The sequence below is a fragment of the Nesoenas mayeri genome (assembly GCF_963082525.1).
Source record: "Nesoenas mayeri genome assembly, chromosome: 24".
Taxonomy (NCBI): Eukaryota; Metazoa; Chordata; class Aves; order Columbiformes; family Columbidae; genus Nesoenas; species Nesoenas mayeri.
The window spans coordinates 1736459-1762767 of NC_137546.1; the positions used below are offsets into that span (position 1 = coordinate 1736459).

The window sequence follows — 26309 nt, forward strand, 5'->3', positions numbered from 1 at the left end:
GTTTAAACGATGGTGAGAAAAACAATTCACTCAAATGAATAATAAACTTTGTAGATGTAATTAAGAATCACACACGTGATAGTTTCTCTTTTTGTGACGCGTTCGTTCGCTGCGGGTTGTTTTATTGTTGAACACGCAGAGCGCGGCTGTTAATTAGTTAATTAACCTCCCATAATGTAACATAATTTAACAATTAAAAGATTTTGGTCCGGCCCCGCCCTTCCCCTCATGGCGCCTCTTTCCGCCGCTCGCCACCTGTGACGTCATCGCCCTCCTCCGGCGGGCGGAAGTGACGTCTTTATACCGCGCTGCTCGGCCCAGTCTCCGGTGGCGTCAGTGGTGAGTGGGCCCGGCGGGGCCTGGGCCGCAGCGGCGGCTCCGGGCGGGGAGGCCGGGGAGGGGCCGGGGGCGCCGGGCGGGGAGGCCAGGGAGGAGCCGGGGGGGCCGGGCCGGGAGGCCGGGGAGGAGCCGGGGGCGCCGGGCGGGGAGGCCGGGGGGCTGCCCTGTCACCCGCGGCCGCTCGGGGCGAGGCCGCCGAGCAGCGGTTCCCGTCACCCTGCCGGTACCGGAGCGGTACGTGAGGGCCGGGCCCCGCGGCCGCCTCAGGGAAACACCGGCCCTGGACTATGGACGGTGCTTTTATTTGGCCCGAGCGGCTCCTAAGCTCGGCTTATAGGTTTCAACCGCACTTTTCTGGTTCAGCATAAGGCCCACTTGACTTTACTCGGAGATCCATTAAGTGCATGTCTGATATAAGAACTCAGTCTAAACCAGACAAAGTGTGCTGGGCTGCGCACTTTGTGCACGTTTCATTAACGTCCTGCTCTTTTTCAGAGTGCTTGTTTTTAATTCAAATGGGTGATGAAAAGGATTCTTGGAAAGTGAAAACTTTAGATGAAATTCTTCAGGAAAAAAAGCGAAGGAAGGAGCAAGAGGAGAAGGCAGAGATAAAACGTATGAAAAATGTAAGTTGTCCTTTAATACACAACCTTTTCCAACCAAACCTGGGGAACTTCAGTGCCAAGATGCTCATTTTCTGACCAGAATGAGGCTTCTTGCCCAGTCAGTGGTTTTCCTCTGTGCTCTTGTGTTTTGTGCGATCTCTCATTGCAAAATGTGACAAAAATACGGCACTTTGCTGAGGTCCCATTGGCCTTGTGCTATGTGCTGTGCTCTGGTTCATAGTTGTCAGTTAGAAAAGGTAAAGAAATTGATGCAGTTAACTGGAAGTTGCAGTTCAAGTAAAAATCTTTCAAAGGTCTTAAAGAAGAATGGGTTTAAATAATTCTTCTTCAATAACTATCATGTTACTATTTGTTTTTGTATGGCTCTGCACAAAATAACATTCTTTTGGAGAAAAACCCCCATAGTAGTTAATGCAATCCCCCTTAATCATTGTTTAATTTTGTTTAATTACATTGAACTTATAGAAGTTCAGCTATAATTGCAATCCGACTGTATTTGGCTGCTTACAGCTATGAGATCTCTGCCTCGTAATTCAGTGTATGTTAGTGGTGTGGCCAGTTTGGGATGGAAGAGGACCATTTAAATATTTTCATTTTGTGACCTAGAAGTTAATTGCATTTTGTTCTCGCCTTTTCTTCCGTTTGTGTCACAGTCCGATGATAGAGATTCCAAGCGAGATTCTCTCGAAGAGGGGGAGTTGAGAGATCATCGCATGGAAATAACAATCAGAAACTCACCTTACAGGAGGGAAGACTCCATGGAAGACAGGTAAGTACAAGAAAATAACAGTCTGTTTGACAGTCCGTGTCACCTTCCTGAGTTTATTAATTTGTCTTGTGTTTTAGAGGAGAAGAAGATGATTCCTTGGCCATCAAACCACCGCAGCAAATGTCACGGAAAGAAAAAACCCATCATAGAAAAGATGAGAAGAGGAAAGAGAAACGTAGACACCGTAGTCACTCGGCAGAAGGTGGTTATTACTACACGCGTATAACGTTTGTGGTGGTTTCCCAAGGTGAAGCTGAACAGACACCATGTAGAAATTAAATAACAATAACTACAAACTAAAGAAAACACGTTAGGTGGATAAGACAAAGGAATTTAAACTTGCATTGTTTCTTTGATTGCATATAATGCCTTTATGCGGATGACACAGGTTTGTATGTGTTTGAGATCTTAGAATCTTTCGGTTTCCCAACACCCTTTCAGATCAGGATTTTTCCATTTAGAAAATAACAGACAACATTAAAGTAGGTTACCATAAATTTCATATTTTCTAGGTTTGCTTTTTAAAAATAGGAGCGCCAAATATTCTGAAGAGTAACACTCCAAAATTCATTTTTGTTTGTTTAGGGAAACATGCCAGAGTGAAAGAGAAAGAACGGGAACATGAGCGTAGGAAGAGACATAGAGAAGAGCAGGATAAAGCGCGTCGTGAATGGGAAAGACAGAAACGGAGAGAGCTGGCAAGGGAGCATTCCAGGAGGGAGAGGTACACATGTCCCTCCTCCCCGGGACAGACCGACAGACGTGGACAGCGTCCTCCTCTACATCTGTCTCTAACCTTTCATTGTTCTGAAATGACATACAAATTCAGAGCAAAATCTTGTGCTGCCACGGCCATGTTCCTGTGAACGTGTTGTCTAATGAAAGTGTGTTGTGGACTTTTAATTACCTTTCTAAGTGGCTTCACTGCAACAGATACTTCTAGGTGAATTCATTGCCAGTGTGTCACTGTCATGGAGAAAAAAAAGCACAAACCAGATTTGCATAGTACCAGGGGATTTATTAATTGAACTGGCTTAATTTCTGTTTAAATCCTGATAAGGGTGCAGAAGCTCCTGTGCTTTAGCGCTCATGGTCTTTGTCTTTGGAACGCTGTTTTTAAATGATCAGCTGAAAGGCTGCGTCTGGTTTTGACTGCTGTGCAGTCAGTGGTGCTGCTGTGAGTGAAATCCATGGCCCTGTAGTTTGTTACGGCAAAACAGTTTTCCTCTATTTCATAAACTGAATTTGCAGTGGGCTGTAACGTAACAAAAAGTCGTTATTTTCTAGAGATCGTCTGGAGCAGCTCGAGCGAGAGCGAGAAAGGAAAATCAGAGAGCAGCAGAAAGAACAAAGGGAGCAAAAGGAACGAGAAAGGCGAGCTGAGGAAAGGCGTAAGGAACGGGAAGCCAGAAGAGAAGGTAACTGTCTCTGTGTAAATGTTGGTTTGGCTCGCTGCCTGCTGACGCAATGCTGGGATGGAGGGATAAAAAGTGATTTTTACCTCGGTCAGTGCTAGGATTTAAACAAATCAAAGCTGGGGTCTTTGAGTGTAGGGTAGGAAAAAAATCTTAAGTTCTATATGGGGAAATAAAACAATGTTGCATGCCTTAAACATCCCAGTGTACTGATCGGTATGTGAGACTTTCTTTGCCTCTCTCCATTAGTCTGGCTTCCTATAGGAACAAGATTTATGTAACTGACATTGTCTCTGTGTGTGCGTGTTTGTGTATCCGTCACGATCTGAACTCTTTGGTGAGTCTAACCCAATTTGGTAGAGATTGAAGTCTCAGAATTAAGTGTTTTAAGCATTTGGGGAAGTAAATTGCCAAGGGAGGGTAAAGGATCGTGTAAGCACTCCAGCCGTGGAAATGGCTGTAGTGGAGTCAAGTGCAGCAGATCTGATAACCGAGCAATTTAATGTCACTTCTACACGTGCACCCTCACTTTGTATCAGGTGCTCGCTGTCTGAGGTCAGATGGGTTTTGGTTAAAGGATCTATCTCTGTTTGCCCCAGCGGTCAGAGGTAAAAATCAGAGCCCGCTTCTGTGATCAAGTGATGAAGATTGTTCAAGAGTAGCAGAGGAAGCCAAATTTATTGCTGTTCTTTCTAGTTTGGTTCATACTGACCAGCTCGTTTTTGTGCTTGGTATTTACGCTGATATTGCTCAATCTGTCTGGCCTTGCATTTTAGCTGTTTTTATTGTTGTAAACGTTCTGCCGGCTCCTTCTAAACTTTAGGTGGTTTTATTCTTTTACGTATCTTCCTGATCTGTCCACTTCTCTCTCTGGCATTCATGCCTCAGTTTCAGGGTGTTCCCTGTGTGGTACGTGGGGCATCTTGCTTCTCTTTCCCACGTATAGCAGCGCTTTTCTTTGCAAATGCATATTTTATTGTGCATAAGGTGAATCGTAGTCCTTTGTTCTCCTAGATATAGTTAGATTCCACTTCCACTCCTGCCCAGCACCCTTTAGTTGGTGAGGAAGAATGAAAAGCGTGCAAGGCAGGTGGTTGTGGCAGACAGAAGTATTGTCATTAGGGCAGGGCGATGTAACAATTTCTTCTGGTTTTGTTTTCACTAGTTTCTGCACACCATAGAACAGTGAGGGAAGAATATGGAGACAAAGTAAAAATGAGACCCTGGAGTCGCAGCCCATTACGACAGCAAAGAGACAAGCTTGAGCAAGCAGATAGCAGGAAACCAGGTAGCATTTGCCACATTATCATGTCTTTGCCTGCGGGTTAGGAGGAGATCTTCGGGGTAGTGTTTAAATTTGAGTGGGAAACTTCTGTCCTTGGTGCGCTGCTGCAAGTATTGTGCACTCAGCCCGGGCGGCATCGCTCTGGGGTGTTCCTGGATATGTACAATGTCCTGTGTTCTAAAGCAGCGCTGGTTCTGCAGGTGATTGTGCAAGTGACAAATTGAATGGATCTTTCCTTTTTTAGTGGTAGCAGTAGTCATTTTAAACGTTTCAAAGTGAGTTACTTCATTCAACGATGAAAGAAGCAGCTGACTGAATGTTTAAAATGTTGTAGTTTGATTCCCTGGCAGATTAAAAAGGGCTTGTTTCCATTAGCTCCAGTTGGATTTGTTGCCAGGATCTAAGCTACCTTAAAGCGTTTCCCTACAGGGATCAATATAGTTTAAGCATCAGTGATATTGTCACCTTGTAGAAAAAAAATAAATGCTTAAGGCAGTATTCTGGTTAGACAGGGAATTCTGTTTTCTAAGCCAGAAAATGGTCTTTCCCCAGCCTAGAAGGTCCTGTGAGTAAAGAACTTGCACAATTGACATTAAAGTGTCTTTGGTTAAAGCAGAGAAGCTCCGTGTCTGCCGTGTTGATGTGTGTGGCTGTACCAGTCAGTGTAAGTGTTTAAAGGGAGCTCATTGCAGAACGTCCCACCCAAAAGCCCAAGTGCAGGCGCTCAGTCCCTTGACGCTGCCGTCTGACCGATCAACGGCCATTCACACATGTTAGTTCATTCTCACACGTTAGTGAGACCGTGTTGTGGTGACACGTGTGACCATGTTACTGTTTCATTTATTTATTGATTGATTTTAATTAATCTTCGAAGGGCTTAGGCATATGTCATGTTTGAAAAACAAAAGTATTGCACATTTTTGGCTGCTGATCCTGCACCAGTGCAAGTCAGAAAAGCCGTTTGTCTTTTGAGCTGAGTTTGCATTTTTTTTAGGGCTCTGTATTTTCAAACCAGCATGTTCAGCCCTAATTTAATGTCCAGAAGTAAAGCGGTGATCTGGGTATTCGGAGTCTTACAAGTGATATTCAGTCAGCACCCTGTTTGTAATTTTTGTGGTCTCAGCAGTAAAAGAAGAGAAACCAGAAGAGAGAGATCCCCTTTCCGACCTGCAGGACATCAGTGACAGCGAGAGAAAAACCAGCTCTGCAGAGTCTTCCTCAGGTGATTAAGTGCAATTTCTAGATGTAATTAATTGTCTGTTGAGGAGCCGCTGTTGTTAGAGCGTGTACTTAGTTGTGTGTTTGGTTATTCCTGAACAGAATCTGGATCGGGCTCGGAAGAAGAGGAGGAGGAGTCCAGCAGCGAAGGGTCTGAGGAAGAGGGAGAGGAAGAGGAGGAGGAGGAGGAGGAGGAGACGGGCAGCAATTCTGAGGAGGTGTCTGAGCAGTCAGCCGGTGAGGGACATAAAGCAGGTCCTAGAATGGCGCATTATGATCCTCTGTGTTATTCCGTATTGTTTTATTGGAACGTTCTCCTTTTCTCTTAGTCTGGGATAGGCTGAGACCTCACAGGTCAAGATAACTATAAAGAAAAGAACCAAACCAAGTCCAAGTCATGTTCTATCCTTTCATAGAGAGGTAATACCAGTTCTTCATCTAAGAGGCCAGATTAGAAAACTGAAAGCCATTTTTGTCTTCCTAAGCAGTGTAAGGCTAACAGTTAGAGTAATTTTGTATCACAACAAATATTCTGTAGAGAACAATTCTGCAATTCTACAATTCTGGTGAAATACAGATGTCTCTGTCATTTTCAGTTATTTTTTGGTTGCAAATTTCAGGGTTTTTTACTTGCCAGCACAAGTAAATGAACATAATAGTAAAAGCTTTAGTAAAAAAGTCCAATTACAGCTGTTGTTGTAATTGATGAGTAAAGAGAAGGCACCAAAGCATGCTCTGATGGCTGGGTACTTTTCTTTAAAATCAATTACAGTTAATAAGCAAATATTCTGAAGTTTCCTGGCTTAATTTATTCACCTGCCCCCATCCCTGAATTCCCAGATAACTGGTAAGAATTATGTTCCCTGTTGGAGTCAGGGGAAGCGTTTGGTTCCCAAGTGAAACAGAACCATTTTCACAAGTGATCTGCCCTACAAACAGCTCCGGAGTGTTGCGTTTATTCACTTGAACTTGATTCTGTTTTGCAGAAGAGGTGAGCGAAGAAGAAATGAGTGAAGAGGAGGAACAGGAGAATGGAAACCACATCCCAGTTGGTACAGTGCAAATACTGAATATTTGAAGAAGTGTTTGGCTGAATTTTTGCATTTAAAATGTATTTCTTGTTGTAGCTTTGCCATCGTTCTAAAGCGTCCTATATTGGGCATTTTGGGGCCATTCTCATGTCAGAATCAGGAATTCTTTGAAATCTGTTCAAATGTTTAGAGGAAATCAGATCCTACTCTAATGAGTGAATGTCTCCTTCTTTTTTAATTTTGAGTCTCCCATCCTTTCATCAAAGCAGCTTTGCAGTCAGAATGAGACATGCTGCCTCAGTTTTCTCTTTCATTCTATTAGTGTAAAGATTATTTTTCTGACACGTTGGCAATTGTATGCACGTGACTGGAAATGAGTTCTTGAAAGCATCACCTCAAAGCAGAGAAATGAGGCTTCTCATTGAACTTTACTGCTACAGTCACTAAAGTGGTGTAAATCACACGCCTGTCTCTTGCAGCGATCTGTTTTGCTACCTTTGTGTGTCTAAAGCTGAATTTAATTGTTCCAGACGGTCTTTCTGTGACTGATTCTGACTTTTGAAGTTACAGAGTCGAGATTTGACCACGATTCTGCGGGGAGCGAAGCGGAGGAGGAGGAGGCTGGCGAGGGCAGCCCGCACTCCAACGCCATGACCGAGGGGGAGTACGTGCCCGACTCGCCCGTGTCCTCCCCCATCGAGCTGAAACAAGAGCTGCCCAAGTATCTTCCTGCGCTGCAGGTAGAGGATCTTGTGAAGGATGCTTGAGAGAATCACAGGAAACGGATTTGTTAACTTCATAAATGCGTATTCGTGCGTGAGATCGTGTATGGGAAGAACGTGCCTTGCTGACTCAGCATCACCAAATGCACGTTTCTGTGTGAAATATTGCTGTCTTGTTTTGAGGAGGAAAAAATGTGCATGGAGCAAAAGTGAGACAAGTCTTAGATCCAGATAAGAATGTAATAATACATTTGATACTCTGATATGTTGGTGTTGCTATCTGGAAATAGATGCTTCAGAGAGAAGAGTTCTGTTCATGTGCAGAGAAACTGCTGGGTGGTTCTTTCTGTAGCCAACAGCAAAGTGTAGAAATAGGAAAAGAAAGGATACTTTTACGAATGGAACTGTCTGAAAGGTGTCAGTTTAAGGTGCTGAGCTGCTGCCTTTGCCATTGTATCAGATATTTCAGTTCATTCTCTGCAAAGTGAATGAGTGAAGAGTTAATGAAATAAGATAGTTAATCTACTAAAACACAAACTCTTCTCACATGGCGTAGCCGTATTGTTGAATTATCTTGGTACATTTTTACTATTTCTTTGAAGTTATAAAAGGTTACCATATATCTTAAAACGTGTGGAGGAGTAAACGTCTGTCTGTCTGTTTTTTTCAGGGGTGTCGTAGTGTGGAGGAATTTCAGTGTTTGAACAGGATTGAAGAAGGAACATACGGCGTCGTGTACAGAGCAAAAGACAAGAAGACTGGTCAGTACAAGCCAGTTCTAATTACTCGCTTTGGCTTTAAGGCTTCACTTGCAGCTCTTTGAGTTCAGAAGTAATTTCTGGCTTGGCCACACGTGGAATATTGTGTCCAGTTGTGGCCCCTCAGTTCCAGCAGGACAGGGAACTGCTGGAGAGAGTCCAGCGCAGGGCAACAAAGATGCTGAAGGGAGTGGAGCATCTCCCGTGTGAGGAAAGGCTGAGGGAGCTGGGGCTCTGGAGCTGGACAAGAGGACACTGAAGGGTGATCTCAGTAATGTTTATAGATATATAAAGGGTGAGTGTCAGGAGGATGGAGCCAGGCTCTTCTCGGTGACAGCCAGTGATAGGACAGGAGGTAATGGGTGCAAACTGGAACACAAGAGGTTCCACTTAAATTTGAGATGGAACTTGTTCCCAGTGAGGGTGGCAGAGCCTGGCCCAGGCTGCCCAGGGAGGTTGTGGAGTCTCCTTCTGTGCAGACATTCCAACCCGCCTGGACACCTTCCTGTGTAACCTCATCTGGGTGTTCCTGCTCCATGGGGGGATTGCACTGGATGAGCTTTCCAGGGCCCTTCCAACCCCTGACATTCTGTCATTCTGTGTGATTCTTGCCTGTCTGGTTAAACTCAACAATCTTTTGTTGTTGCTGTTGTTTTGATTTTTTTTCCCACTTTGCTCATGTGAGACTGACTCTGCTTCTTGCTACAACACAACGTCTTGACTAACAGTTTTCATTCAAGTTAAATTAATGACAGAACACTGAGGGGGCCTCTTAACGTGTGTTTTATTAGCTGTGTGATGGGAGATCTGCAGCTCGTAATTCTGTTTCCTTTGCAGATGAAATTGTGGCTCTGAAGCGCCTGAAGATGGAGAAGGAAAAGGAAGGCTTTCCCATCACTTCTCTGAGGGAAATAAATACGATTCTGAAAGCACAACATCTAAATATTGTCACAGTCAGGGTAAGGCCACAACCTGCTATTTCAAATGCATTTTTGTTCTTGAAATATTGCTTCTTGGCTTTTAAAATACCTTATAAAATGTTAGCATTTGTAGCAGAGCTTGTTTCTGTAAACAGTTGTATATTACCCATAAACTGTGTAGACAGTACTTGCCTCTGCATACCCTGATGTTTTGCACAAGTGAGTTGTGGGGTGGTTTTTTTTTTTGAAAAATTCATTTTTGCATGTTTTTGAATACTGTCTGCTTGTTCTGATCATTTGTTTCTGTGTTGTAGGAAATCGTCGTAGGTAGTAATATGGATAAAATCTATATTGTAATGAACTACGTAGAACACGATCTCAAGAGTCTGATGGAAACAATGAAGCAACCATTCCTGCCAGGTACTGTTTGCCATCGTCTCCTCTGACTCTTCAGACTGGAAAACTGGCCAACAAAACCTCAGCATCTGTCCAGATTAATTCTGCTTCGTGGTTTAACTGCTCTTGTTCTGTGCCATATTTTTACGGTGCAATCTGTGCTGTGCTTTTGACCCCCACCTCCTTTTCTGTTCTCCAGACAAAAAAGTTAAAGATATATTTCTTAAACGCATTTGGCTTCTTTTTCTAATTTCAGGTGAAGTGAAAACCTTGATGATTCAGTTACTGCGAGGAGTCAAACACCTTCACGACAACTGGATTCTTCACCGAGACTTGAAAACTTCCAACCTGTTGCTCAGTCATTCAGGCATTTTAAAAGTAAGAATTGCTTTTAAAGCATATGAAATCCCCACACTCATGAAAAAGCTTTTATTGCGGAATTACGCTGCATTATAGCTGTAAAAAAGAGTGAACTTCACTGTTTAAGCGGCTGCCCTGCCACAGCTCTGAGTTTTATGCCAGGATGTGACAAATAAGCTGGGTCTAGTGAATACTGAGTTCTTTATAGCGATAGTAAATAGTATGGTCAATGTTGGGAATGCTGCTGATGATCCATTTTCATCTAGGTTGGCGATTTTGGCCTGGCGCGGGAGTACGGGTCTCCGCTGAAGCCGTACACGCCGGTGGTGGTGACGCTTTGGTACCGGGCGCCGGAGCTGCTGCTTGGAGCCAAGGTATTCTATAATATATGAACAAAGTAGGAGTATGCTTGATGCTTGATGTTGATTTAGAGGTAGAAATTCTGAATCTTCAGTATTATTTTTCCTAATATCGCAGCTAAAAAGGTTCATCTACCGACAGAGGGTGGGCGACAGATTGGGTTTTGAATTATTTTACTGGAATGATCGTGTGTGTTCTCGTCAGAGCGCTGGGATCCTTAAAAACAAAAACCCAACCAAACCAACAACGCTCCTCTCCCCAAACAACTCAGTACAAGTATCCTACTGATTTTATAAGGTTTATTCTATTCCTTCTTTATAGGAATACTCGACAGCGATAGACTTGTGGTCAGTGGGATGTATATTTGGAGAGCTCTTAACGCAGAAACCGCTCTTTCCGGGGAAGTCAGAAATCGATCAGATTAACAAAGTTTTTAAGGTAACGTTTCTAACCTCTCTGGATTCTACCTGACTGGTTTTAGAACAGCAAGAAATTCAAAGTGCTTGTTGCTTTTTGACAGAGATTCAGCCTCAATAAAAGGCTCATTACTCTGATTATTGTTTTAGAGTACTTACAGTAGGCTATGATAGGTGTTTTGTCTGTTTTCACTGGCTGCTTAACAGCTCCTACAGCTACATCATGAATAGGCAAAGGCTGCGCTCTAGAATGAGTTTATTGAGGAGATGTTTTAATTTACAGGATCTGGGTACTCCAAGTGAAAAGATCTGGCCAGGTTACAACGAGCTGCCGGCAGTGAAGAAGATGACGTTCACGGAATATCCCTACAACAACCTCCGCAAGAGGTTCGGGGCGCTGCTCTCGGACCAGGGCTTCGATCTGATGAACAAGTAAGTGCTGGAGCTGCCTCCTTGGGAAAACGTGATCCCATGTGGGACAGGACTCGTGGTGGAGCCTGGAATTCAGTGCATTGAACCTTAGCATTCCTTGCAGTGCTGTTGCTCACATTGTGCTCTCAGCACCTGCTGCTAAACCTCAGTCTGAGATTATTGTTGTACCTATATCCTAGAAGAACAGAGAAATGTTTTAGTAGTAGCAATCTTGTTTCTTTCCTAGATTTTGATAAAAATCAGAAAATTCTAAGTTGTGTTTCTGAAGAATGTATAACTTTGGGGCTGATTTTTTTCTTCTTTTTGCCCCTCTTTTCTTCCCTATTTCATCGTCTTCCTAAATTCTTTTCAGCTTCTTGACATACTACCCAGCCAGAAGGATCACTGCCGAAGACGGTTTGAAGCACGAGTATTTCCGAGAGACTCCCCTTCCTATCGACCCCTCCATGTTCCCCACCTGGCCAGCAAAAAGCGAACAGCAAAGGGTGAAACGCGGCACGAGCCCCCGGCCGCCCGAGGGGGGGCTTGGCTACAGCCAGCTGGTGAGTGGAGCAGGTCCTGACAACCAGAGTCCTCAGACATGTCCAAATCCCCACTTTGGAAGACTTCACGTGGGCAGCGTTTGCTGAGCCTTCTGGGGGTTGGGATCCTGTGACTCCCCTGTACTTGCGTGAAAAAGACACGATAAAGCCCACTGGTCCTTCTCTCTTTTCAAAGGGCACGGCCAGTTACTGTTGTGGTCACAGAGTCAGAATTTCAGTACGTAATCTGAGAAAGAAATGATGCCTGGTTTTATCACAGCGTAGGACAATTTTTCTTTGCAAAGCGTACATTGTTTTACACTTTCAACTTTCAAACCTGCAAAGTTATTTTTTGTAAAAAAATCCAGAGCCTGCTAAGTTTGTTGTTGAGATTTTGGTGTTGGTAAATGCATCCACACACTTACTGACGAATGAATTGTGCTTGGTTTTGACAGGGTGATGATGATCTCAAAGACACAGGTTTTCATCTGACCACCACAAATCAAGGAGCGTCTGCTGCAGGACCCGGGTTCAGCCTCAAGTTTTAAACTCAACATGAAGGAAGGGGGAAAAGAATAAAAAGCCCCATTCCCGTGAGTGGATTTGAGTGGGTTTGTGAGCGCCACAGTTCTGTTCTTCGTGTCGGGGACACTCAATGTTTTTCATGTGTGAAGGAAAGTCCAATGTCATCACAGATTCAAAGGCTCTTGCTGGGTGTGGAGTCGTAACTTCTGCATTCCATTAGCGGACTGAAAAGAACCTTAGAAGCGAAGGATCATTACCAAATCCGACACAGGAAAGCTTGAAGTACAATCCTGGAACAGCTTCTGGTTTATTTTTAAGTTTGTTTTGTTTTGTTTTTGTTTTTCCTTGTACATTTGCAGAATTAAAATACATTTTTAATTGTTTAAGTGTGCAGGATTTCAGTTCATCACATGCAGCAAACTTGGATGTTGGTGAGGTTGTTAGCGGGGGAACTTATTCCCCCACTACCCTCAAATCTGTGCTGATGCTACTACAGCAGATTGTCAGCCTGGGCAAACAACTTCTGGGGTTTATTTTCAATTTATTTAAAGTAAATTGTATGTGTCTGAATAGTCAGGGCAAAAAGCCATAACAGTTCTGAGGTTTTCTTTCCAGCGAGGCTGGGTTGGGCTCAGTACTCACCCTATTTCTGGGTGCACCGCTGAGCCAAACCCTGTTTGTGTTGTAAACATGTATTTACAATGGCACCGGTACAGAATTAATCTATTGCTTTATAAACCAAAAAGATTTAAGATGGAGAATCGAAACTTGTATTTTCCATAGAAAGTTCTTTTAAATATTCCTTTTCCAGACCAAGAAGAGCTTAGCAAGGCTGATGGTTTAATGCCATGTTCCAGTCCTTTCTCCCAAGATGAAAGACCAGAGGAGCTGTGCTGGGATTTCACATCCTTTGCAGTCTCTGTTTTCTAAGGCAATCGCTCTCTTCTGGGAACAGGAGGATTTGGAAAATACCGGGGTATTGGTGCAATCAGAACTGGGCACCAGTCCAGTCAAAGGATTAACTTCAATTATAAACATTCTATCAGTTTCAGCACATTTTAAGAGTTTTTCTGGGTAAAGGCCTTGGAACTGGAATTGGGATGTACCAGAACTGTGGTAGATTTTGAAACCAGCAGCGTTGTGGCTTTTTTTTGTTCCTGGGCAGGAATGCAGAATTCACCTCGTACTGAAGGAGAACCAGCTCTCTCACTGGCTTGGTAAGTGAAGCGTCCATGATTTTAGGACAATTCCTGACTATACAAACAAATGCTGGAGTGCACGAGGCTTTGCCATCGATACTGGTGCTATTTTCCTGTTGGACATGGCACATTTACCTCATCCCTTGGGGGACAGTGATGGAATTACCTCATCTCTGGTGAAGGAGCTGAGATCAGACAGCAAATGCCAAGATGTGAGGAGCTGCAGCTGGAGGTCAAGACTCTATTGGGGTAAGAAGACGTGAGTCATAAATACAAACCCCAGGAAAGCTGCTGAAAGATGTCCTGGGCATGCTTAAACTGAACACATTGAAATGCAGAATGCAGTCATGAGAAAAGGTTTGTTGTGACCATACATCCTCCTTCTGACAAGTGAAGAAAAAGCAATACTAGGTCTTACACTGTTTTCCTAAGTTCTTCTACTGCTTTGCACCAGGATCTAAAAAAATGTCAGTAGAACACTTAGAGATATAACCGCTCACCTTCCTTCCACACCCCTCCGCTGCAGCATCAGCTGTTCATCCCTTTGTTTGAGGAGTTCTGTTCTGTTTCCAGCAGTCCATGCTGATCCACAGAGTTTAACTGCAAAACCTGACACTTTAACATGTTTGTTTTTAATTCTCTGTATAGCACATACTTGATACAAGTTTTACATTCCAGTAATCAAGTCTCAGAGTCCCTTATGCCAAGGAAACGTTTTGAATTTGCAACAACCGGCAGTGATCGAGTGCTCATTCCAGGGCCTTTGTTAGTGCTTCAGTCTGATTCTCCAGGAGTAAGTAGTCAGGATTCTTTCTTTTTTCTTTACTATACAAGTGTAAGTTCCTTCATTAATTGCATTTGCAATGATGCTCATGTGATCTTCATTCAAGGATAAGTAACCTGGATATGAGTATTCCAGCAGCTCCTTGTCTTTGTACCAGCTGTCAGAAGAAAAGTAATAGACATTATAGAAAAGTAATAGAAGTGATGGAATTTAAACTACAAGCTGTCTAGTACAGTGCAGGATGTGTTCATGGTTCTTCCTCCTAGTAAGTTTTGCTGAACGAGTTTCCAGCACAGATGGGACTTTTTACCAAAACCAGGTTAGATTTTGCTGTGTATTTCAAGGATGTGAAGCGGTTACAACAGGGCACTATCCTGAGCCCTTGAGGAGCTCGAATCTTACTGAAAGTTGATGGGAATTCGGGTCCTCAGTCTAAACTAACTCATGACCTTGGGCATATCTCTCTGGTTTAGATACAACCAGAGATAAGATGCTTGTACATTAGTAAGAACTAACCAACTAATTAATTGAAAAGGTAAATTTAAGACACTATTTTTTTTTTTGCAGAATATGGGCCAGGGAATTTGACTTGATGGTAAGAAAGACCTTTGTGCCATGAACTGGATTTTATCCTGTTTCAAGCCAGCTTGCTGGTTTCTGACAGCTCTGCTTTCAGCCCAACTGCCTGGCAGTGCTATAACAGTATCTGCACCCTCCGTTCTCAGCCACCACTCTTTGGGTGCCAAACGGGAGCGACAACAGAAGACAAACTTTACGCTCCTCCTTCCTCATCCTTTTTTGGTCTGTGAGCTGCAAAGTCTCCTACAGGACTGGAATAAATAACAGAGCACTTACTAAACTTTGCCTTTTTTATGAATGATCTTCTGGCCGCAGCGGAAGGTGACGTTCCTGCCTTCAGACACCGTCTTGGTTTTTGTCCTTGGCGGGGGCAGCGTGGGGGGGACCGTTGGAAATGGGAATTCTGGCCACAGGTGAGAAAGAAATGGCACAAGTTAGCAGAGCCCATTGCCAAGCATCCGTCATGGCAAAACGCTTCCACAGGATTATGTTCTCACCTAAGGAACCTTAGAGTTATTAATTTAAAAATGCCTCCTACTGAGCAGTTTTGGGTAGACCCGTAACATTATTCATATGCAAAGGTAACGATTTGGTGGCTTGTAAACGGACAGAGGTGGATAAAAACCAACTTGCCTGTTTCATATATATGGAAGAGTATATGAACAATCACATAGAATACATGAGGTTTTAATTATCTGACTGCATCTTGGCATTAATCTGGTCTAAAAAATACCCCTGTACTGGAGAAGGAGGCACTAGTTATAGGGAATTGAGAAACTCCCTCATTGGCTCAGTTGAACATTAAACTGTCCCATTCTTCTCTCGTTTTAGTCCACAAGCAGCTTTTACATTTAAGGATTTATTTCTAAGCCTTGATCTTGGCTCAAATAGATGAGACAATCTGTGCTTCTCATTAGAGCTGCCAGCCACTTGCCTCTACTGCTCTCTAGTGTGGAACTAAGACCCCGCCTATCCCTGCAAACTCCGCTTAACTTGAACCTCCTCCCTCTGTGCAAACCCCACAAGAAAATGAGATCGGTACCGTAACAGAAGTCGCAGGTAGACGGACAGTGCTTTTTCATCAGCTTCTTGCGTTTCTCACAGAAACCTTTTTGCGCCCATGATGGGCACATGAATAATCTGTCTTTACATCCTGAAACAGAAAGAGAAAAGGCATTAGAGGGATTGGGGTGGAGGCTGTTCCTTTGGAGAATGAAATTTCACCTAAATCAGACTGAATCTAAACCAAGAGTACAAGAAGCAGAGCGCGGTGCCGTTATTATAGGAGCAGTGGGCCAGATATTGAGCTGTTTTCATGCAGTAGCATCAGTGATTCAAGAGCTGCTGTTCCAAGTCCTACACCAGATATTGTTTGAAGAGGAGCAGGCAAATGTGGCAGAGCTTGAGAGAATCTTGCCACAGCCTGTTCAGTTTGCAGGGACTTTTAGCTTATTGTATCAACACATCTGAGTCCAGCCTAAAGGGTAATTAACAGCTATTTCCCTTCTCCCTTTGCCTGTTTTTCCTTTCCCTTTGCACACTTGATTGATGTTTGAAAATGCACAAATGCAATTCAGGGTGCTCTGTGGCTAAAACTGGACTTTTATTGTTGTATAAGCCACAGCACAAAAGACCCAAAGAGTCCTTTTAACTCTACTTTGCATAGAAAAGGAGCAATATCCCTCCTACCTACTGTTCCTGCCAAACGTGAGGGTCCAACCCCCTGAGAGCCCCCAAGGATCCAGTGACTCCTCGGGCAAACCTTTGCAGCCCCTTCCTCACCGTACAGCCGGTGGATTCCCCAGACCTCATCCTGGGAAATGGTCTTTTTCCCGGTCAGGGTGGCGTTGATGTGCATGAGGGCGTTGGGGTTCAGCGAGTGCATGAGCCCCAAGGCGTGGCCGATTTCGTGAGCTGCGACGTGGACCAGGTCGGTGAGCCAGACGCCTGGAAGGGAAACGGAAAACCAGCGGCACTGAATGGTTAATGGCTTTTGCTAATCCTGCGTTAACACCACAGGAAATATTAGAGCACCAGGACGAGCAGGACAAAGTCTCTATGTCACCTAAAAAAATCTCCTCTTTTTATTTGTAGAAAAGCAGAGTATCATACTTTCAAAAAAAAAGTACTGAATTAGTCATATAATAATGAACTGAATTTGCTAGCTAGTAAGGGATCATCTTCATTTAAAATTAGGTTCGCTATTGCTTAAAAAAAAAATAACAAATAAAATAACGCCAAACTATAAGTAACACAGTTTTAGGTGCCCACAAATGCAAAAATGACCCAGGAAAACTGAACTGTAAAGAGCTGTGCCAGCGAGTTGAAGTAAAATCACACAGCCCTTCCCTGAGCTGCACCTGCCTGGGCAGATATCACTATTGAGGATGTGGCTGAACGGTTATGCCCACTGCGTTATTTGGGAAGAAAAGGCCCTGCCACCCACCACGGTCCCTCGCAGCAGTTCAGTCATGTAACAAGTCAAACAACTTCCCACACTACAGAAAATCACAACCCTTTCTGTTGTCTCTTTCCTATATTAGATAAATCCAACCGGCACTAATGACGTGCTCCCTGCGCCATGTGTCACCTTTCTTCCAGCTGAAGCGCGTGTTCCCCAGGATCCAGTACTCGTGGTCATCGAAGTGGATTTCCCCGTGGGGCGGGAAGAAGGCGTGGGCGAGCTCCCCGGTGGGGCCGTCGAAGCAGTGGTGGATCAGCGACTCCAGACAGTCCGTGTGGTTGATGGAGTAGAAGCCTGTGAAGAACAGAAACAGCTTTAGTGTACTGAGCAGGATAAACCCGCCAGGACACAGACATCTGTAAACTTGTGGTATCTCGCATGTTTTCCACCCTACAGAGCCAGAAAAGGAAAAATAAATGCAAAGCAACTGTCAGGACTGTTGATTGTGATGCAAACTGCTCAGCCCTGTGATGACCCTGGATTTAGAGCTGTTCCCAGAGGACACAAGCGAGTCCTTCGCGGAAAGGAACGCTGAGCTCTTTTTGCAACATCGCGTGGAATTTGTTTTTTGGGGAGGGAAAGAGCAGTTGGGCGGTGAGATGATTGATAACCCCAGGATGCAATTGTTCTGTTTCAAATATAAATAAACAGCCTTAGAGTCGTAGCTGCTTGGTGACCTTTTGCCAGTATGGTGGTGGTGTCGCAGTGAATCCCGTGGCCACTGGACCGGGGCCACCCGGGCCCACGTGTGGCCGAGTGGCGTCACCAGCACGAGAGCGAGGAGCGTGTTGCGAAACAATGGTAAATCTGGTTCTTGCAGCGTTGCTGCCATCTGCACAGGAAATCGTTACTTCACACAGACCGTAAATCCCAGGAACAATTCACATCTGGGCTTGAGACTAAGCAGATAATGCCTCAGCTCGGACGTCCCTCTAGGCCGGGGGAACTCAGGAGGTAACTGCTCACAGCAGAGGGAAAAGATGGAGCTTCCGCAGGGCCAACCAAAGGGAGATTAAAACCAGAAACAAGCTGGAATCCATCACTTAGCTCTGTGTGACCTGGGATTTGTCATTTCACCTTCCCATATTCACCTTCCCCATCTGCGGGACTGAGCTAATCCTGTCCCAGTGGCAGCTTTTGAGCGTTAATTCTCATCAAATACCTAAAGCTTCCCGACTGCAAGATTTACGGATAGTGTTAATGATATTAACATTTCCTTAGAGCAACTAGAAGTAGTTTTTCCATCTGACTAAAGGCAAATGATGCCCCAAACCTTATCCAAGAGTCCCTGCTGAGCCCACACAACCACCTGCCTCGCAACCCCTGCTTTACACACCGCAATTCTACAAGTCCCCGGTGGGATGACCACGCGCAATCGCCCCACCAGCCTCACCTATTTTGAGGTCGCTGGCGGCGTGGCGCGGCACTTCTCTGAAGCTGAAGGGCGAGACTTCGCTCCACATGCGGAAGGCGGCCGCCAAGCCCCTGCGCGTGTCCCTGGCACTGATGAGGTTTCTGGGGAAGGACAAGATCCTGCGGGGACACACAACAACGTCAGGAAACGCTCTTCCCTTCTCAAACAGCAGCTGAAGGCTCTCGAGGCCACATCAGACAACCCGGTCTTCCCATTCACTCTAAAAGGTTCAAAACAGGAGTAGCTTGAACCGGATATCATTTAATAAAACCCCCACAGGGACTAATATTTTACTGATATTCTTTACAATCATGTGTTCTAGACTACAGCTTTTCTCCTTCCTCAGGCACATCATTTTAAACAAGGTTCACTTGGAAAACTCTTTTTATCCCAACACCTCCCAGTGCGTTGCACAGTGTTGCTGCAAAACAACTGCATTTCAATAGCGGTAACTCCACTTCATCACACTTAGGCTACTCTCCATCAAAACTTTTGCAAGAGAAACGAGCTATTTCCTTTGGAAAAAAATGTCGTTGCTTGGGAGAGAGACTCGTGAGAGGTTTTTGCTACAGGTATTGATCCAGCTGAACTGTAGGAGAACTGGTGCGGGATGGCAAAACCCCTGTTTGTATCATGGAAATGTATCGATGGCCCCTAGAAACTTACCTTGTCCCAAAAGAAGATCTGCATTCAGGAAATTGCCTGAAGCGAAGCAATTGGGAAAAGCTGTGTATATTCTAGTATTCCCTCTGGCTGTTTTTTAGCTACGCTCTTTATGTTCTCCCTCCGTCCCAGCACATCCTAAAGGGAGCAGAAGGTTTCGTATCAAGCCAGGCTGTTAATGAGTGTAAACCTGGACAATTCAGACTGTCACGAGGCTCAAACTGTTTGGGATGAGCGTAAAGGGAGATTTACGTTCTCTGCTCAGAGTGAAGGAGGCAGGTTGATGCCACCCACTTGTTCTTTGGGCTCACTGACCGCACTGGGAAAATCAATACTGTAGAAAACCTCCCTGCTTCAGAGCGGCTTTGGCGCTCTCCATTCGCTACCAAATACATTAGCAACATCCACGCGGTTAATATCTATACCCAGGACAAACGCAGAGCCCAGCGTCACTCTTAGAGCTCGTGCAAGTCCATACTTGTACGTCAGGTTGAAGTGGTCCCATTTCAGCTGCCCTGGGGTGATCGTGTATCGTTTTCTGCGTCCTGGAGGCTGAGGTGGGAAAGCCGGGCTGTGCAAAGCAGGGGCGCTCGCTCCGTGAACACCAGGGGATGCGGCATCTTCCTTAAAAGACAAAACAGGAGGTTGAAAGAGATGGGAGAGACAGTGAATAACTACCCAGGGTGTTTGGAGGCTGGGGAACACAACAGGCACAGACGGAGCAGGATTGAGGACATGGTGAGTTCTGCAGCTCTTCCTGGAAAGTTTTCGTTTCCTTTGCACTTGGTTATTGCTCTCCAGCCTCGCCACGGGAGAGATTAAATACCGGACAAATGAGTAAAACAGGCAAGGCTTTGTGCAGAGGGCTCTTTATAGAGCTGCACTGTGGATCTGAAATACCTTCCAAGCAAACAGGAGCCCTAGAAACCTTGGAGTGCATTGAAAGCCATCATACAGTAAAAGACAAAAACTGGTGGCAGGTCTGACTCAAACTGTAAAAGCCTTTTAGTCTTGAGCAGTGGAGGTGAAAAAATGGGACCCAACACGTTATTCACCCTGTGCAGTCAGACCTCCATTAATTTACTTAATTGAGCTGTAATGAATATAATTAATTCCCCTCTCGCACTCCTAGTCAGGCACTTCCCCTCTCATAAACTGAACGGTAACGTGACTCTGTGACTTGGTACCAATTAGCAAGAGCACGTGATGCAAACAAGGGCTGCTATTGCCAGCATCCTCACAAACACAAACAGCAGGAGAGGATGTGAGCACTTGGAGAAGACTGTTTTTTTTTAATAAAAGATAAATTTAAACTAAAAGCAAAAATTGAGATGGGATTCTGAGAGCCCCAGAGCCTTGCTACAGCTCCCTCTGAATACCACTTTGTCCCAGCCAGTCTTGCTAATAGATGGACCTTGAAAAGGAGTTAATAGCAGCCAATAGTTCCGTAGTCCAGCATTAACTCAGTTTAGCTCTGACACCGTGAGCTCTGCCTGGAGCTCCCAGGAAAGCTCGGCTGCCGCAGAAATCAGAACATCCACTTGCCACATCACACGGGGCTGGGCAAGCAAAGGTACCAGAACAGCCAAAGCTCCGAGGGAAAACACCCAAATCCTGTGTGCGTTGGTTGCCTGCAAGCTGCACACACACCTCTAATAATCGACTCTACTTGGATGCTTAATTACCTTTCGGGATCCTTTGCAAAAAGGGATTCAAACAGCCATACACAGATTTGGTTGCCTTGGATGTTATTCGCATATTGTTTAGATTGCTTTCTGGGTGGTATGTGTCTTCTAAAAAGAATACACATCACATATATTTGATGCCCCCGCTCCCCTTTCAAGCATTCGAGAATGAGATCCTTTTCCCTACCTGACTCTCCTGAACTGCAGCTCCGGCTGGGTCTCCCACAACAGCCAGCAAAGCCACCGCAGGGACAATGCAGAAAACCCCCACCATGGCTCTACAGCCATTGCTCCTCTTCTTGTCAGCCGAGAGGAAGCTCTTCCTTCTGTCTGCACAAAACTCTTCTGCTTGGTCCATGTCGCCCTTTAACACAAAAGCATTAAAGAGAGATGTGACAGACACCAAGACATCCTCCTCACAGAATGTGCTGCTAATCCTTTTGCTCACAGTTGCATTTGGAGCAGTTGTGAGCAGCTCAGCAGCTTCTGCCAAAGCTGTGCAGAACCACTGGTGTTTCAAAAAGCCCTAAGCAAAAAAATGCAGACTTTACATTGAGCTGCTTTCCAATGTGCCAAAGATTCTCTCAGCCGCTGCCAAGAGGTTTCATATTTCTGCAGCTGAACGTTGGGAAGCAAAGCAGCAAAATGAAACAAGCTGGGATGGACATAAACCCTTTAACCGACTGGATGATCAGCAGAGGACAAATCTGCACTTGCCAGCTCTATGTAATGAAAATTTGGGGGAGGGGGCAGCAAAAGGAATCCAGAAGCCAGCATCACGCCCTTGGAATGTTTCGTTAGGGATGCTTAATGCTCCAAGAGCTGCCACTTGTCAGGGGCTGTGGGAGCAGGATGAAGAACGAGATGCTGTGAGGGAACAGGCAGCCGGCTCTGCCCGGGAAACGGGGTTACAGGCAACAGTAAATATCGACCCCCTCATCCATGAAATTTGGCAAGTGACCTGTAAAGTCACGGTGCACCTGGGAGCTACCCAGCACGGGGCTTTCATGCTGAGAAAGAAGTGTTTTCAGAACCATACTGATTTTGGGTACCTCAGAAAGACAGACTTGGAGAAAAGCTCAGCTTGTCTCTAACTGTTCGCCTCTCTACGGCATCTCCAGGCTGCAGACAACGGGTCAGCTCAGGACTTTGTAAAAGCTTACTCAGAAATCCTCAGGTTTTCAGAAACAGCTGCACTTTTCCGCCCGGTCACCGAGTGCTGGGCACTCCTGAGCCGGGGTGTCCTCAGCCAAACTGCCCTGAGCAGGCAGGCACAGCAACTCTGCCATCTCCCTGTTTGCCAAGCAGCTCCCAGTAAAGCAGCGCTGGCTCTGAAGAAAAACTCTGCCAGCAAACAATATCTGGAGCTTTAGTAAAAGAGCATTCTTGAGGATCTCATTGTTTCTGAATACTTATTCATGCAGCCAAGGCTTCTCCCATGAGTTACTGAAATATTCTGAAGTGGGACAGAGCTCAGACTGTACATTAACCATTTATTTTCTTGCGCCACGTGCTGCGGAGATGATTCCGGACCCCTGTGGCATTTGGGATCCCGCTTCCCTGGGGAGGTAGCAGGTTACACCTCGACGGATCAGAAGCGAGAGCTGGTTTCTTGGAAAGCACATTGGAAAGCACGCTGTCCCCCCCGGGAAGCGCTGGGAATGCGCTGTGCCCATCCCCAGCAAATTCAGCGTCTGTGCGTCCAACTTCACCAAACTGGCTGCAGAACGCTTTCAAAACCTCTAGAACTTAAGCCAAATATTTGCTCAGAAACCAGCTCAGCAGTAAAGCCAAGATAAACCTCAGTTATTATGGCAATGAGAGTCAGATGGGGAAAGCTCTTCTGCTGAGGTATTCAGAACTTAGAGATGCAACTCGCGGAGCTGAGGGAGACACATGAACTCCACGCCGTGCTCGCTAACGACGCTGCTGATAAAGTCACCGTGCATCTGGGCTCTTCAGTGCACGACCCTCAGTGCCGCTGCTGGTAGAAAAGCAAAACTGCAGGTTTAGACTTAGTTCATTAATACTGTAGTTGTTGAATGTGAAGCACAGCTCCCTTCTGTAGGTATCTTAAGGATTATTAGAACCAGAGCGCACATCTGTTGACATTTCATCCCTGTTTCCTGCCCCGGGTTAAGAACATCCTGGCTTTGCCAAGACATAATTGTGCCTAAAAGACTCTCAAATGCAGCCATCGGTGGCCTCAAATCTACAGCACTTGTCAGAATTTAAGCCTCGTTCAGACACTTCAGACAAGTCCCAGAGTCCCCTTTGCGGGCGCCAAGGGAAAGAGGTCACTCAGAACTCTAGAGATTTATCTCTGTCTTCTCCAATACCTGAACATATTCTCCTGCTCTATCTGGCAGCCTGAGCCCCTCAAACGACACCTTTCCTGCAAGTGCAGAAACTGCTGCTGTGACTTCGGAGTTCAGATGAATTTTAGAGGTCTCGGGTTCTCGAGTGCGGATATTTGGTTTGGAGTACAGGCAAGAACTGTCATCCTGACTATATTTGGACAGAAAAGCATTCCTGGCTCTGGTTTCTGCACAGCGTCTCAAAGCAATGGAACACATTACACTTTGAGGGAATCCATCTGGTGTAACGGGGAATTGGAAAGGAGGGCAGGGAACAGAACCGACTCTGCTTTGTCCTCACCCTGTCGGCAGCAGCGACCTGGATATCATTGCGGGGAGCTGGGATTTCTAAGCAAACACGGATGCACATCCCAAGATCCCTGCACGCAATAAATGTCACATGAAAAAGCTCTGAACAGCTGTCAGGAGAGAATGAATGTTGTATAAAATCCGCCAAGAGTCGCCTAGAGGCTCTGGAGAACATAAAGGACTGGATCATTTGCACAACACTATGCACTTTCCTTGTTAAATCACCTCAGTCTTGCTTTGCTATTTTCAGTCTTAATTGCCGAAATGTTTAAAGTGAGGCTGACATATCAAACACAACATATGGCCACCTTCCCAAGGGCGAGTTTTAGCTCAAAATAAATACTTTCTCACTTCCGTGGATTATTCTTAGCATTTCTCTCCTCCCCTTCATTCAGCATTGCTAAGACTAAATGTTACTTTAGCACTATTTCTAAATGGTTCTCATTTGCCACATTTAAAAGGAAAGTTGGCCCTGGTGCATGGGCCAGGAATCCCATTGGCACCGCCTCGTTCAAGTCCCCAGGATGATGCAAGAACGATCTATTACAACATATCTATATGTACCACATCATATCTCATGCTAGGAGGCACTACACAGAGAACAACCATCCGTGCTGGAACTGCAGCTGTCTGAATACCCCAAATAAGCCTCACCTCTCACAAAACCTCTTATTTAATAATGGATTAAGTGCACATTATTCAGCACTGGAACAAACCGCTCTCATTAGCTTCCCCGTCACGAACTGGGAGTTCTATATGGAGGTGGAGAAGAATAAGGACCCAAGATGCGATGGTGTCCAATGGCTCACGGCATCCGCGTCCCATCCCTCGGGCACCAGCCCAAGCCCAGCGCGGGCAGGGGAGGGAGCACACGCAGCTGAATGTGATTTACCACATATTGGCTCCCTGGTGGCCCATGCAAAAAGAATTAGCAAATCCCCATATAGCTCCTATTTTAAAAAGCGCTCACATATTTATCCCTGCGTCTCACATCTTGGGGGGAAAAGCAAAAACAACCACCCAAGCTTTTTGTGTGGTTCCTGTGGGAACGGCAGTTAAAACTTGGACTTTTCAGTGGGTCATGGACTAAAAAGGATCGGATCTGCTGTATCAAGGAGCAACATTCCCCAGGGAGGCGGAGGATAAAACTGTTCTGTATTCCCCAAGCATCCTCCCACTTTCTATCACGCAGCCCCTCGTGATCAGCATCTGCTGATGTTCCTAGAAGAATCCACGCTCTGCTGAATAGCAAATGAGCCGAAAACAAGGGGTTGCTCCAGCTGGCGAGGAAAATGGAATATTTTGCTTAACTGTCAATTGGAGCAGCAGCTCTCAGAAGTGCCTGACCTCGTGTTACCAAAGAGACGTGGGCCTGACCTCAGCCAGAAGCTCAGCGGCCCCGTCATGGCCACGTAGCAAGTAGAATTTCAGGAATGAAATGAGGGAGAAGTTTTCCTCAATATGCAGAATAAAGTGTGTCCATAGTAACAATTGCTTCCCTGGGTGGGGATGGTTTTGGTGCTGCTCTTCAGTGGGCTGCGTTAATGAGCTCTAATCCACTTGTGGATGGATCAATCCTCCTGAAATCCTATAGTGGGAACACCCTCTCCACTCCCTCAGTCTCACGCTGTCCATAAAACGCAGAGTTTTGGCCTCGCTTCCAAAGGAAATGCTTTAGAAACCCTGGTTCCGAGTATGAGATGAGCTATATTTAAAGTTTTTACACCAGGAAGACTGAGCAAGATCCTTCCCTTTCAAAAGCATCGCTGTACCTTGCACACAGAGCTGCAGCAGCCTCAGGGAAAACAGGAGCTCCCCAGCACGTTGGTGGGACACCAACCGGTGACAAACATCAAGCGGAAAGTTACTCACCATCCACACGGATTAACCAATTTGCCAAACCCATACCTGGCACACGCGGCATCCTGTCGCCTCATTGCGTTCCTGGGGCTCCACTGACCACCTTGGCCCTCCTGGGTCGTGGTGCAGCCATTCCCTTCTTCTCACTAGGAAAACGAAAGGGTCAAAATGGTGCTGAGCCGCTCAGCTCTTGCTCCTCCAAAGCAACCACGGCAAGAAGAGGGAAATGAAAGAAGAAACTCCCAACCTGAAAGCTCTCTTTACAAGCAGCACTTCTCAAGCAGGTATATTATGCTGCGCAAAATTCCAGCTCTATCTCGGCCATGCAATGAGTTTCAGATATGAAAACAAGATCAGGAGATCCTGAAATGGAAAAGAATTGAAAATAATAAAAACATAAACTTGAGGGGAGCTCTTTTTTCCCCTACAAAATCTCTTTTCATTACTCAGGGGAAAAAAAAAAAAAATATATATATATATATATATATATATATATATAACTATCTTTTTTCTGCAACAGCTGCACAGCCTGGAAGTTGAAGGCTGCAGCCTCCCTATGTTTTCTTCCCTTCAGGGACAATACTCACTTGGAAGACTCTCTTCATTTAGTATCCAAAGAAATGATAACAAAATGAAGCAGATGGTCCCTGTTTTCTCCTGAATGCACTGACACCTTAGGCATAAGAAATGAGAATAACACAACAGACATAGAACCGTTTGCCACCCCTGGCCCCTCGTCCCCAAGCCCCAGCACACACGAGACCTTCTCCTAACACCAGGGGATTATGAAGAAGCAATAAGTATTTCTGTAATGACCACATACTCCACAAAGTGAAAAATTGCTTTAAAAGATTTGCTAACGAATAAAGATAGTAGAGGAACACAATATTTTTGTTTTAAAT

The 26309-nt window shown here is 45.2% G+C and overlaps 2 protein-coding genes across 14 annotated transcripts; one reads left to right on the forward strand and one right to left on the reverse strand.

The window, feature by feature from the left end:
• The first annotated feature begins 286 nt into the window (after positions 1-286).
• On the forward strand, positions 287-17763 carry CDK11B (cyclin dependent kinase 11B). Of its 13 annotated transcripts, none has more exons than XM_080358878.1 (21): positions 287-339; positions 835-965; positions 1619-1734; positions 1812-1936; positions 2320-2458; positions 3022-3152; positions 4315-4437; positions 5558-5656; positions 5755-5889; positions 6639-6704; positions 7248-7423; positions 8076-8166; positions 9001-9122; positions 9398-9503; positions 9736-9857; positions 10106-10213; positions 10521-10637; positions 10899-11047; positions 11400-11589; positions 12024-12410; positions 13259-13325. In XM_080358878.1, exons 2-20 carry the CDS (start codon positions 855-857, stop codon positions 12114-12116), a joined length of 2319 nt encoding a protein of 772 aa, XP_080215004.1. In that variant the 5' UTR covers positions 287-339; positions 835-854; the 3' UTR covers positions 12117-12410; positions 13259-13325. The 13 variants fall into 13 exon arrangements, with proteins under 13 accessions (XP_080215004.1, XP_080215011.1, XP_080215012.1 ...); XM_080358885.1 differs by lacking the exon at positions 287-339 and adding an exon at positions 17199-17763 and having other exon boundaries at positions 527-965; positions 12024-12161; positions 13259-13310; XM_080358886.1 differs by lacking the exon at positions 287-339 and adding an exon at positions 17257-17762 and having other exon boundaries at positions 527-965; positions 12024-12161; positions 13259-13310.
• Positions 14048-21239, reverse strand: MMP23B (matrix metallopeptidase 23B; the record flags this gene model as incomplete). Its single annotated transcript, XM_080358890.1, has 8 exons — positions 14048-14233; positions 14932-15058; positions 15698-15808; positions 16438-16602; positions 17246-17413; positions 18513-18652; positions 19675-19820; positions 21069-21239. 8 exons carry the CDS (start codon positions 21237-21239, stop codon positions 14059-14061), a joined length of 1203 nt encoding a protein of 400 aa, XP_080215016.1. The 3' UTR covers positions 14048-14058.
• Between the last annotated feature and the right edge of the window lie 5070 nt (positions 21240-26309).